The sequence below is a fragment of the Arvicanthis niloticus genome, chromosome 7, assembly GCF_011762505.2.
Source record: "Arvicanthis niloticus isolate mArvNil1 chromosome 7, mArvNil1.pat.X, whole genome shotgun sequence".
In the NCBI taxonomy this organism is placed as follows: Eukaryota; Metazoa; Chordata; class Mammalia; order Rodentia; family Muridae; genus Arvicanthis; species Arvicanthis niloticus.
The window spans coordinates 37033679-37047445 of NC_047664.1; the positions used below are offsets into that span (position 1 = coordinate 37033679).

At 36.8% G+C, this 13767-nt stretch overlaps 1 protein-coding gene and 1 pseudogene across 2 annotated transcripts in view; one reads left to right on the forward strand and one right to left on the reverse strand.

The window, feature by feature from the left end:
- The window catches only part of Morc2 (MORC family CW-type zinc finger 2), a 39141-nt gene that overhangs the window by 21592 nt on the left and 3782 nt on the right, over window positions 1-13767 (reverse strand). The window contains exons 2-4 of one of the 2 annotated variants that reach the window (XM_034508648.2): window positions 9511-9564; window positions 7552-7586; window positions 250-318 (exon numbers count right to left, since the gene is read on the reverse strand). In XM_034508648.2, coding sequence (XP_034364539.1) covers window positions 250-318; window positions 7552-7586; window positions 9511-9564 — 158 coding nt within the window. The remainder of the gene's footprint in view (window positions 1-249; window positions 319-7551; window positions 7587-9510; window positions 9565-13767) is intronic. The other variant, XM_076938229.1, reaches the window with a different exon arrangement.
- On the forward strand, window positions 11934-12064 carry LOC143443156 (U4 spliceosomal RNA; annotated as a pseudogene).

Sequence of the window (13767 nt, forward strand, 5' to 3'; positions counted from 1 at the left end):
AAGCTGATAAATACATTGTCAAGAGAAAGGTAATCTAAGTGATTTCAGGTTGACATTCATGTTATCCGAACACTTCCCATGTTAGGACAAGACCAGGCAAACACACAGTGTAATTAAGCCTGAGATGTTGCAACAGGCTTTTCAGTCCCCAGGTGGATCTTCTAGCCACAACATGAGGTCACAAAAAAGCAACTTTAATAGTAAATTGTTATGCTCCACAAAAGAAACAATCATCATATAACCACTTACTCGGATCCATTCCTGCTCCATCATCCAAAAAGCAAAGCATAAATCCTCCTCGAAGGTCCTCCCGCCTCTCTATAAAAGAAGCGGCTGCCATTACTTGGCTGTTACCACTTACAGGGTGAACCAAAGTGAAGCCTGGTAAAAAGATTTAGGTCAAATCTAGTCTCTTCTAAATGTACTAAGCTAGTATGCGTTAAACTTTAGGGCCCTTAAGGATGTGAAGCTTCTCTGGTGCTTTCTAACTCACAACAAAGCTTCCAAGAATCTAATGGAAGGGGCCAGTATTGAACCACATTCAATACCATTGAATATGCACATCTTTTCTATATGCATGTCTTCTCTCTTTACTTACAGCTCTTTACATCTGCTCAGTGCCATGGATCCCAAGTCATTTAAGTAGTCTATTATGTACTATACTTCACCAACTGTTCAAACTCAACAGGGTATCTTCCTTTGTGGTTTAAATCCGAGGTAACATTCAAAATGATGACAGATGGAGTATGTATGAGTACAATGGTGGCAGCTGCCACCTAAAAGATGGATTACTATGTTTATATATGATCACTACTAGACTTGTGTCATATCCTTTCCTAGATTCAGGACCTTGAAAAGAAGTGAGATGATATAAGACACAGCAAGAGGTTCTCGGTTCTGGGCTAGACCTGCTGGGTCAGAACTACAGTCCTCTAGCAATATGATACAGAGCAGCTGTAACAGGGCTTCCTGGCTAATAGGAAGGAGACACAACAGACTGTGGCCACCAGTGAGTAGATGAGTAATTTTCTTAGTAACCTGTCTTACGCAGTGGCAAGTGGCAACACATAGCGGGTCATAACAATGGAGAAAAGACTCTCAAATAAGTAAAAAGACCAAGTTTTGAGGTGTCCTTTAACTCAATGAAGTCTACATAAACAATGGAAATCAAATCGTAGATATAAAACAGAGAAGGGAGTGAAGCAGAAGGGGAAGCAGGGAACCCAGACAAATCATGTACAGAACCAATAACATCAACCTCCCCAGTAGATATGTTCATGGTCCACTGCTCAGCACAAGAATAAAAGTTAACAAGAACAAAAGTCCACTAAAAAAGGAGAAAATCTGTGTAAAATAATCTAGGGTCAAGTCCAAGGCTACTTTGGAGCCTGCTCTCTAAAGAAGAGTCCAAGCTTCAGTTCATGTTGTACAGTTATCTATCCTGACGAATCTGTTTTAAATGGTTTTTGTCCTCCCCTCAGGGGGGAACTAAATGAGTCATGACTACCCTCTGCTAAATACACAAACTAATGTAAATTAAAATACTATTTTTGATGGACCATAAACCACAGAGATTTTCAAGTATCACTCAATGTTCAGGTGGCTGAACCCTCATTAAAACTCTTGAAAGTTCCAGAAGGAGGCTCTTCCTGGAAGATGCTAGTAGATAAGAACATTTCTCCCTAAGGTAGTACCTCTTAGCAAAATCTAGGTAATCCAAGTGAAATGTGGCAACAGGAACAAGGACTTTTATTGTTCCTGTCTTTAAAGTATTAAAAGTCTTCCAATTTTCCATCTATAACAAGTAGTGTCACATGAAGACTTGAACGGGGTAAGGTACAGAGCATGACGGCAGCACTGTCTTAGTACCTGCTCAGAGATGTATACTACGAATACTAATGTATACTATGCTATAAAATTATGTGATGTGAACATTGATTTGAGATTTAAAAACTGGAGCCAAATGTGTTTGAAAGTCCCAAGACCACTGAAACTCCTTGACTAATACCCAAGAAGTTACTTTCTAGGATCTTGTGTTACGGTAAGATTGCCATACTATTTCAGCAAAGTTATCACTTCAACTGTGGGTTCAAGTTCTCCTAGTTCAAAGATTCATCTCAAAGTTTTCTTCTATGGGGATAAAGGGATGATTCAGTGGTTGAGAGCACATAGTGCTCTTATAGAAGACCCAAGTCTAGTTCCCAGGAACCACACTAGGTGGCTCACAACTACCTATAACTCCAACTCTAGAGGATCTAATGCTAAGGGAGAGGGGGAGGGGGAGGGGGAGGGGGAGGGGGAGGGGGAGGGGGAGGGGGAGGAGAGGGAGAGGGAGGAGAGGGGAGAGAGGGAAGGGGGGAGGGGGAGAGAGAGAGAGAGAGAGAGAGAGAGAATGAATGAGACTGAATGAGAATTTTGTTTATAAGTTTCTTCGTGCAGCTTACAAGTACTGTATGACCATAGAGCCCAGGTTGTTCTTGAACTCCCCATGTAGTAGAGATGATTGGAATGATCCTCTACCCTCAGAGGTCTGGGATTAATCGCATGAACCACAATGCCCAGCTTCTTATTGTCATGACTGTTTTCTCGAGGTCTAGTTATGTCTGTAACCATTTGTAGTGTGCTGTTTCTTCGACTGGATATTAGGTTCTTAGAGCAAAGGCTTCATCCCACCCTCTGGACTTTTCCCAAAGCAAATAGGAAGCACGCTGAGCACTCCGTTTATAATCTAATTTTCCTGGGTTTCCTTCTAAAATTTACCCAATGAAGGTGGTAGAACGGAACAAAGATGATCTTTGTTAAGAACTCAAGCTATGAGGATGTGTTCCTTCAATATCACTTGAAGTAGAAGCTCATTTTTCTTAATCTTCTGGATAATAGTTTGAATATTCACTGTTTCTGAGAGGTAGCTGTCAGCATTCCTACAGGTAAACTCAGCTATAGCTTGGAAAGATGGCACCATGTAGGAAATATAGCAATCATTACCTTGAAGTTTCTTACTATACCACTTTTTTCTTTTACTTTCATCTAAGACTTTTAAAAAGCTAATCAGTATGTCCCTGTCTAAAACCAAAACCAAGTAACAATAACAAATCCAAAGTATTTCGACCATTTTGGCAGCCTTTTTAACAGAAGGCTTTCAGAATTTTGGCAGGATAGCTGATATGTAGGTATTCTGAACTTTTCTCCAAATAATTTAGTCTAAATACTTAATCTTATCTAGAGAGTCTTCCTAATAATGTAACACTAATGGTTCTGTGTTTTATTTCCATTTATCAAGTGATTCCACGAAGAGGGTATCTGATAACTGTATGTTCCACATAAATGCAGATTTCCAAAAGCTAGACATGTTGCTCAAAACATGACCAAAAATCTTTCAGATTTCAGAAAAGAATGTCAATAAAATATATCACATTAACCAAATTGGACTTAAGAATGGATTTCAATCCCATTTTTCAAAGTTTTAGTATCAAAATGACCAAAAAAGATGTTGCTATAAATACTGAATAGGCAGAAAACAAACTATTTTTTTAAAAAAAGTAAATAAAAGGTCAATGTTAATGATGATTAACTATTTATTGCTACTATCACTCTGGAAGAAAAATGACCTAAAAATAGAACAGCAGAGCCAATTAAGCACAACAGTAGAGGCTGCCAGTGTCCAGTTTTAAGCCTCACACTTCTAAGAGATGGTCTATGATTTCCATTCCAGTAATACCAAATGTAATCAAGTTGAATCCAGAAATGGAGAGCACACTTGTGAGGGATTCTCTGCTTGGTTTAAAGTGGATGGATCTACTTCTAGTATAAACCTTTGAGGTAGAAAGACACCTGACTTTGATCTCAGTCTTGAGGTAGGAACATAAACCTTCAACCTGGGCCATACCTTCTGCCTGTAAGCCTCTATAAGGACGTGGAAGACAGAGTTTTTTGATGTCTTTTGCCCTGACTAATATATTTTGGTACCAGAAGTGATTCTAAAACAACAGAAGTATAAGGATGAATCCTTTATGTATCTGTAACTGGCTTTTCTTTTTTAAAGATTTATTTATTTTATGTATGTAAGTACACTGTTGCTGTCTTCAGACACACCAGAAGAGGGCATCGGATCCCATTACAGATGGTTGTGAGTCACCATGTGGTTGCTGGGAATTGAACTCAGGACCTCTGGAAGAGCAGATGGTGCTCTTAACTACTCAGCCATCTCTCTGGCCCATGTAATTAATTGGCTTTTCAATTAGCCAAAACCTACAATTACCAAAGCCTCTCTAGCTACCTGTCTCCTAGGAGGTTGAAGAGCACTAAAAGCCCATGGTATGAACTATGTTACGAACTTGAGATACGTGCATTTGACTATACTGATGTACCAATTTTGAGTAGTAATAGATTTGGTGACTCTGTATACAAAATAAAACTATGACAGTTTGGGGAAAAGTAAGGAAAATGATAATGCTGGTTGGTTATGGAATTTATCTATGGATTAACTGACAAAGGCTAGAGATGAGCTCTATGATAAAATCAGCCAACTTCTAGAATCTCAAAATATGGTGAAGGACAAAAAAAACCTTAGTGATAAAAATTGACCAGCTCCAGATGTGCATAAACAGCCTAAAAGTTTCTAAGTGTGTCCTAGAAGAAAATCTTCTCTCCAGAAGCCACAGAGCTCAAGTTATGGAAAATTAAATTGAAGCCCTCATTATAAAGTTGGCAAATCAACACCGAAAATTCAAGTCCCAGACTCAGAGGGTGTCCACTGTTAAAGTAAGGGCATTAACTGGTAGAGAATGGGATCCTATAACTTCAGACTGGAATGTGTGGGAGGACCCTACTGAAGCTGAGAACTTGGAACCTTCCAATGCTCAAGGGTTTTTTCACTTGAAGTAGTACTCTAAGCCTCACTCCTTAAAATGCTGCCTTTTCAACCTTGACTAAGAAAATTAATCCCTCACTGTCTACTAAACCAACAGTGACTTTCTCTGAAGGAGAAATGGCCAAATGTATGGTTGCTCATTGATTCAGGGGCAAATGGACTAGCTGGATGATCAGGGACTTGAAAAGAGCATATTGGGAAATTGGTGAGAAAGACATCTGGGGAAGAAGTATATACCTAGATCTCTCCAAATGACAAATTATGTGAAGATATTTCCGTCCCATGTAAATGCTCATCAAAAGGTGAGTTCTGCTGAGAAAAAGCTCAATAATCAAGTAGATAGAATGAACTATTCTGTGGACAGTCAGCTTCAACACTGAGCCCCAGATATGGCATCATTCCTGGGGTGACCAGAGACAGTAACCTGGTGGCAGGTTGACTACATTAGACCACTTCCTTATGGAAAGGACAACTCTGTCCTTACTAAAGTAGATACTTATTCTGATTATGGATTTGCCTTTCCCACACATAATAATGGTTCTGCCAAAACCACCATCCATGGACTTAGAGAAAGGCCTCATCCACCATCATGGTATTCCACACAGTATTGCTTCTGATCAATGAACTCACTTCACAGCCAGAGAAGGGTAACAGTGGGCCCACAACCATGGAATCCACTGGTCTTACCATGTTCCCTACAACACTGATGGAATGGCCTTTGGAAGAGAGGGTTGCACTGCCAATTAAGTGGCAACAGCCTGGAGGGCTGTGGCAAGGTTTCCAGAAGGTAGAATATGCTTTGAATCAGTGTCCAATATATGGTACAGTTTCTCCCACTGCCAGAATCCATAGGTCCAGGAATCAAGGAGTGAAAAGAGAATAATAGTTCCACTCACTATCACCACTAGTGACACACTATGAAAAATTTCCCTAAGTTCTGCTGACCTACAAGTTTTGGTTTCAGAATGGGGACTATTTCTACCAAGAGACAAAACAAACATGCCATTGAAACTCAGATTTCCTCCAGGCCACTTTAGGCTTCTAATGCCTTTAAACCAACAGGCTAAAAAAAGAGTAACAGTATTAGGAGGGATGATTGATCCAGATTACCATGGGGGAAACTGGATTGCTTCTGCACAATGGAGGTAAGAAGAATTGTGTCTGGAGTACAGAAGATCTTTTAGGATGTCTCTTGGTGCTACCAGGTCATGTGATTAAGTCAATGGGAAATAACAGCTTAATCCAGGCATAGACTCTTCAGGAATAAAGATATAGGTCACTCCTCCAAGGGGGGAAAAAAAGACCCAGTGAGTTGCTTGATAGGGGTGGAATAGAATGAGTAGTAGAAAAAGGTATTTATAAATACCAGCTAAGGCCACATGTACAATTATGGAAACGAGGATTATAACTGACGTAAGTGTTTTTATCATATCTTGTTAAGAATGTGTTTCTACAGATATTTGTTTTCTTTCAATTTCCTTATCATGCAATATAACATCAATTAAGAAGTATCAATGGTTATCATATTTAAGTTTGAGATATTAAAACAATGTCTCCCAAGGGACACCTCCACCTATTCTAAATTTATAATGAGTTTGAGTTACAAGGGATAGTTATATCATTTTAGGTGTAATTATGACCTTGTTAAATATTAATATGCTTGCAATTATATGTGGGATAGTTATAATTTAGGCATTATTATAACCTGGTTATTGTTTTCATTTGGAAATTAATCACAACATAAAGAGATGACTGTGTGACAAGTTGACAAGGGTGAACTTATGATGGCTGTTCTTGGTTGTCAACTTGACCACATCTAGAATTAACTGGAAACCAGAAACAGAGGTCACACCTGTAAGGGATTTTCTGCTTGGTTTGAAATGGGTGGATCCACTTCTAGTCTGGATCTTTGAGGTATGAATTTGATCTGAATCTTGAAGCAGGAACATACACCTTTAATCTGGGCCATGCCTTCTGCTGGAAGCCTATATAAGGACATGGAAGACAGAAGCTTTTGCTCTTTGCCTGCCTGCCCTCATCTTGCTAGCACATCCATTCCTTCACTGGAATTAGAACCTACCTCTTTGAGATTCCAGTGTATAGTGAAGACCAGCTAAAGACATCCAGCCTTGTGAACTGAGAGACTACTACATTCTTGGACTCTCCTTCCATTCACAGCCAGCCATTGTTGGATTGGGGGATTCCAATTAGAGTTAGAGTTGCAGCCTCTAAGTCATTCTAATAAATCCCCCATAAATATGTGTGTGTATGCATACACATATAATTCATTCTATTAACTTCTATTACTCTAGAGAACCCTGACTAATATATGGTCTCAACATCTCTATAAACCAATTACAAGCTACTTCTGCTACATCAGCAACTTTTCAGGGAGGGACCTCTGCTACCAAGAGTAGTGAGGGATTAATGCCAACAATATCTTGCCTTCCAAAAAGATGAGAAATACTGGGTCGTTTTACTTCCCACTATTCTGTTCCACCACCCTTGTAAATCTCCTAGGTTCCGAGACATATATGATCAGACTGCCCCATTTCCACATATAACATGAAGAAATTCTGCCATCTCCAGGCTCCAGAAACCACTCACTTCTTAAGCACATTAAAAAAAAATACATTAAGAAAAAGAAAGTTTAACAATATAAGGTCTAAAGTCTGGCTTACCAGCATAAATGTCTATTCTGGTGGCATCTGCATCTCTGCAAAATTAAAGAGAGGAAAAAAAAAAAACCCTGAGATACAAATGAGAATATGAAGTATCAATCAGCAAAACGCATAGTGCAATACATACTATTTTAAATTTTTCAAGCTATAGAAAAGACTGTTTTTTTTTTTTTTACTTGACCATACAATTTCTCTGACATATGTATGAACTATTTCAAGCACTCCAAATTATTTAGGATACATGACACACAGGAACTGGGTACATTAAGAGTATCATATATCCTAGTATCTCCGTGTTCACTATGTAGCCAAGGATGGCCTTGAATTTCAGATCCTCCTAAGCACTGAGAATACAAGTGTGCACTACCATGCTCAGTTTACACAGTGCTGGAGATAAAACACAGGATTTCTACACAATCTGTAACTTGCACTACATGCTCAATCTCCCTGGATATATTCTTTAAATGTTGATTTCACTATAAAAATTGTTCATTAAGAATATTATATACGCCGGGTGGTGGTGGCGCACGCCTTTAATCCCAGCACTTGGGAGGCAGAGGCAGGCGGATTTCTGAGTTCGAGGCCAGCCTGGTCTACAGAGTGAGTTCCAGGACAGCCAGGGCTACACAGAGAAACCCTGTCTCAAAAAACCAAAAAAAAAAAAAAAAAAAAAAAAGAATATTATATACATATATGTACATGTGTATGTACATGTTCATATACGTGTGAATGTACCTGGGCAAGTATGCATGTGAAAACCAAAGGTTGATTCCGAGTGTCCTCTTTTCACTGCTCTCCACTTTTTCTTCTTTTTACACTTAATGTGCTGTGTGTTAGTGTACATGGAGCATATGAGGTCAGAGAACAATTTGGAAGAGTTGGTTCTCTCCTACCATGTGGATTCAAAATGGTCATCAGCTTAGCAGCAGGCCGAGCCTTCATCTTACTGAACCCTCTACCTTATTTTTACTCAACATGAAGACTCAACTAAACTGGCTAGCCAGCAAACACCAGAGTTTCTTTTCTCTCTTCCTCATCCTCAAGCATTGGAGTTAAAAGCATGCACTCTTAGGCCAGACTCTTATGAGTGCTGAGGACTCAGGTCTTATTCTTGAACAGCAGCCACACTCATCAATAAATAATACATCTGAGTTTTAGTTTACATTCAATAAAACTAAGATATTTTCATAATATAACTATAAATACAATCTTTGTTTAAACTAGCCTTTGTCTGTGAACAAACCCCAACTTTTATTTGGTCTTATACAGTAATATGTATATTCTTTTAACACTAAAAACACAATATGTGAATGCTGAAACATAATTCCTTCCAAACACTGCTACTAACAATGGAAGATACTAGACCAGGCATAGTAGCACACAGCAAATGAGAGGAAGAGGTCAGAGGAGCTCTGTAAATTCAAAGTCACCCTAGTCTTATTTACACAATGAGTACCAGGCCAGCCAGAGTTACACAGTGAAGTCCTGTCTCAAAATGACAACAAAAGCCACAATGGAAGATAATGATTAAAGAACATCCACTTGCAATAAAAACATGTATTTGGGAGAAGATGTAAAACTCTGGCCTAGTTTTAAAGACATTCAGTGGTATAGCGTCTTAGCAGCACAAATTAATATTATAACCTATGTTCCCATCAGTCTGAATCTATCTTAATTCCCTACTTTTCACATTATCATGATCTAATACACAAGGGAGGGTGGTTTGGAAGTGGTTAGCATCCTATTTTTAGGTTAGATCACAAAGAGCAATGAATGAATGAAGGTAATCAAGAAAAGTGTCAATTATTGTGCTAATAAAAATACTTCTTGTTAACAAGTCTCTTAGGAGTTACAACAAATACAACAAAAATGTCTTTCTCTCAAGTCATCTGAGAGCAAAGATACTGGTGATCCATAAAGTTTCCACTCTAAGCAATTATAGGCTGGAAGACTACATACCTTGCATTATCAACGAGTTCAGCAAGAGCACCAAATAAGAATTCATGAGTGGTTCTGAAATAATAAATTTTAAGAGTCAACAAAAGTAATATGAACTGAAAAGGAGTCTTAAAGTTATAAAACATTTAAGAGGTTTTAGAAAAAAAAAATCCCAAATCCCCATGAGCATTACTGATGTATAGTACTAAATTTAAACTTCTTCATAATACAAGCCTTTCTAGAGCTAATCATCAAGTCCTGCCATTTGCTAGAAATGTTTATTCTTCCTATTTTTAACTGAAAAACCCATCTTAAACAATCTTTAAATTTCTACATGCACTGTTAAAAGTAGTGATAGTCTTCTTGGGGGAGTGGGGGGGACGTCTGTATTTTATCTTTCATTGCTTTAAGCACTTGTCAATTTCTACACAGAAGAAATTACAAATATATAATCCTAACAGTAAGTAAATATCTTGAATTCTGAAAAGATATGATTACTAAACCCAGACTTTCAGAAGCTTCCAGGAAATAACCACTGAAGTCTCTATTTAAAAAGCTAATTTTCCCCTACTCAGAAGACCACATCAAATTACAGTAGAATTTGATTTAAAAAAAAAAAAAAAAAAAAAAAAGGATCTAGACAAAGACTTGGTTTTCCTCGCCATCTGAGAAAGTCAAAAATAAGTATTTTTGTTTATATGCTGCCCAAGAGGATGAGTTTTCTCTTTTCACTGGTACAGATCACACTCGTACACAAACTGCTAAAAGAGATGCTCAATTTACCCTGTCTTTATTCACTTATTTTCCTTTTTTTATTGTTTTTTTGTTTGTTTGTTTTTCTTTATTTTGATACAGGGTTTATCTGTGTAGCCCTGGCTGCCCTGGAACTCCCTCTGTAGACCAGGCTGGCCTTTGTGCTGGGGTCAAAGGTGTGCGCCACCACTGCCCGGCATGTATTTTCTTACAACAGTCTTCACTAAACATAAAGTAGAACAGGTCCACAAAGAATCATCCAAAAAACAAGCTTGACTTTTAGAGGAAATAGAAAGTAACAGACACAAACCATAATCAATTTTCATAAACTATTCTTGCTTTTTCAGTTTCAGTCAATAGTCAAGATGACATTTTCTTAAAAATTTAGATTGAAATATAACACTAATACCTAGCATTTAAGATCTTAGACCACTTATTATATTGGTCTAAACAAACTATAAACCATTAAGTTTATAAAAATCTCCTAACTGAACTATACAGGAAAACTGACTTTTGTCAGTTACTCTTCATTTTTTTACTGTGAATTTTTAATAAGTAAAATTATCACATCCTAGAATTTTTTAAGAAATTTTTTCCCATGAGATCAGTGAATATATCTGTTGTTAATCCAAAGGCAGTAGGACCAAGAGATATGTTGTAGCAAGACACAGACATTTTTTTTTTTTATCACCAATTCACTTATGGAATGAAGTTCAAATTCTTCTGACTAAAATCCAAATGATAAGTATTTAACATGGAAAAATCAAATTTCTAAAAGAAACCTTGCCTTTAAAAGTCATCTGTTTATTATAAATAAGTATCTACAAGTTATGGTAGCAATGCCAATATTTCTATAAGCCTATAGATCTGTAATCTCCTTGTATCATTCAAGAGATAGTAAGATGGAGAACTCAAGGTCTGCCTAGACTATGTAGCAAGAGACTGTCAAAAAAAAAAAAAGAAAGAAAGAAAGAAAAGAAAAAAAATTAAGTAAATTTCAAATTTCAAGCCTATGGGTTAAAAAACCCCAAAATAACTAGAAAACACAAATATTTCTATTATGATTTATAACAGTAGCAAAATAAAAGTTATGAAGTAGCAATAAGAATAATTTTATGCTTGGGAGGCAGAGGCAGGCAGATTTCTGAGTTCGAGGCCAGCCTGGTCTACAAAGTACGTTCCAGGACAGCCAGGACTACACAGAGAAACCCTGTCTCGAAAAACAAAACAAAACAACAACAACAAAAAAGAATATTTTATGGTTGGGAGTTACCACAACGTGAGGAGGTGTATTAAAGGGTCACAGCATTAAGAAGGCTGAGAACCACTCATCTAAGGAGAGAGCTGAGTGATATAGATATGTGGCACATTATCTGTCTAGCATGTCTAGGCCTCATTCTTAATCCTCATCAAAAAGAGAGGCAGACAGACCGACAATTTTTTGGAAAATTAAAGTGAATTGTTAAAGATAACATAAATTAAAAGTCAACCTAGAGGCAGAGGCTGTAGCTCAGTGTCTGAGCACTTGCCTGGGTTAGATCCCTAGTGCAAAAAAGTCCATCTATAGCCAGGCATTATGGCACACAACTGTAATTCCACAGGGCCAAGGGAGGACAATGACAAGTTTTAGGCAAGCCCAGGCTGTATAGCTAGATCCTATCTTTAAAACAAAATTATTAAGAGGGGAATCTAGCTTTGAGAACTGGCTATATCCTAAGTCTTATCTGAGGTGCAATTATTACTAATTAAATTATCCCAATACCTCACCATGATGACTTGAAAAATAGTCAGCATTGGCAATTCCTGATAGTCTCTATAGAGACTCAAATTATTTTTTAAAAAAAAGAGGACTCATATTTGTTCTCAAGTTTTCAGTCACCTATCTTCCTGTTTAATATAAGCCAGAAAATTGTATCAAATTAGTTTTCTATACAATCCAGAATGATTATGTAGAAATATAAAATAGCCAATTATATTTTTAATAATTTCACTTATTTAAGCACAAACATGTTTTTAATACACGTCAATGAATCTCAAAAAAAATAGCCTCTGGAGTACAGTAATAAGACTTATATCAGAATATAGTACCGACTCATGTATAAAATAGAGCTCAAATTTTTCTGTCTCAAAAAAAATAATATTTCTGGGCTGGGGAATGTAGCTCAGTTGGTAGGGTACTAGACTAACGTGTACAACATAAAACTAAGTATGGTGGCGCATGCCCATAACTCAGATGTAAAGACAAGAAGATTAAAGGAAGGTCAATGGACCATGTGAAACCTTGTCTCAATTAAAAAAAAAAAAAAAGGAAAATGTTTCTGGCTTTTGATTGTAAAACTGTAAATAAGAATTATGGGGAAAATTATAACACCATTTTCCATAAGAACAAAAAAAACCCCACAAGCACTATATCCAATTGTTTCATATAAAAATGAGACATTTAGAATCCAGTAAACAGCTATTAAAAAGGCAAGCACAAAGCACGACTAGCTAAAATTTCACTGTACTCTGCAAAGTTTAGAAATGTGCTTTGTAAATAAACTCTAAGAAAAAAAAAAAATCCCCAAATTTTGTTGCTACCAGTAACAGCAGTATTTTATACATGTGTATTTCAGATAAGCTAATTGATATTAAAGTGTTGCTAAGGAGTATTTTTGTATAGTAGTACATATCATTAAAAGGCCTTGGTGTTCTTGGTAAAGTCAGAAACAATACTCAGAATCTCAAATGATAGAAGGAGCCTATAAATGATGAAGCCATTGTTCTAAATAGTTCTAAGAAAATCTTAAGAACACACAAAAATGCAAGCTTCCTTTTTTACCAAATATTTCAAAGGGTACGCTGTAGCTAGCATTTTAGGCATAATAAATATTTTTAAAAATATTTCAAGTCAAGCATGGTTGTAGACATCTTTAATCCCAGCACTCAGGAGGCAGAGGCAGGTGGATTTGTGAGTTTGACGCTAGCCTACTTTGTATAGTGAGTTACATGGAGAGACCCTGTCTCAAAAAAAAAAAACAAAAAACAAAAAACAAACAAAAAACACAAAAACCAAAACCAAACAAACAAACAAACAAAAAAACCCTTCTTCACAGACCTAAGTTTTTACACATTATCCAAAGTCAACTAATTAGTAAAACATAAAGGCTTTTTATAAACTGATACTTTCAATCATGATTTTATACTTGTGACCCAGAAGAAACAGTTTTCCAGCTCAGCATTTCCAGCAACAAACTCACATTTTGCTTGTTGTATAAAGAAAATGGTTTCTCTATTTAGTTAACCTGAATTTAAACCAAAAAGTTGCCCACAAGCTCAAAGCCATGAAAATTTTTGCTGAGTTTTTTAATTTGTTGACAATAGTTAATTGCTTTGATTGGTAGAAAATAAAGCTAGTGGCACACACTTTTAATCCCAGCACAAGGGAGACAAAGGAAAGCACAAATCTCTGTGACTTCCATCCAAGACAATCAGAACTCAAAAAAAAAAAAAAAAAAAAAAAAAAAAAAAAAAAAAAAAAAAAAA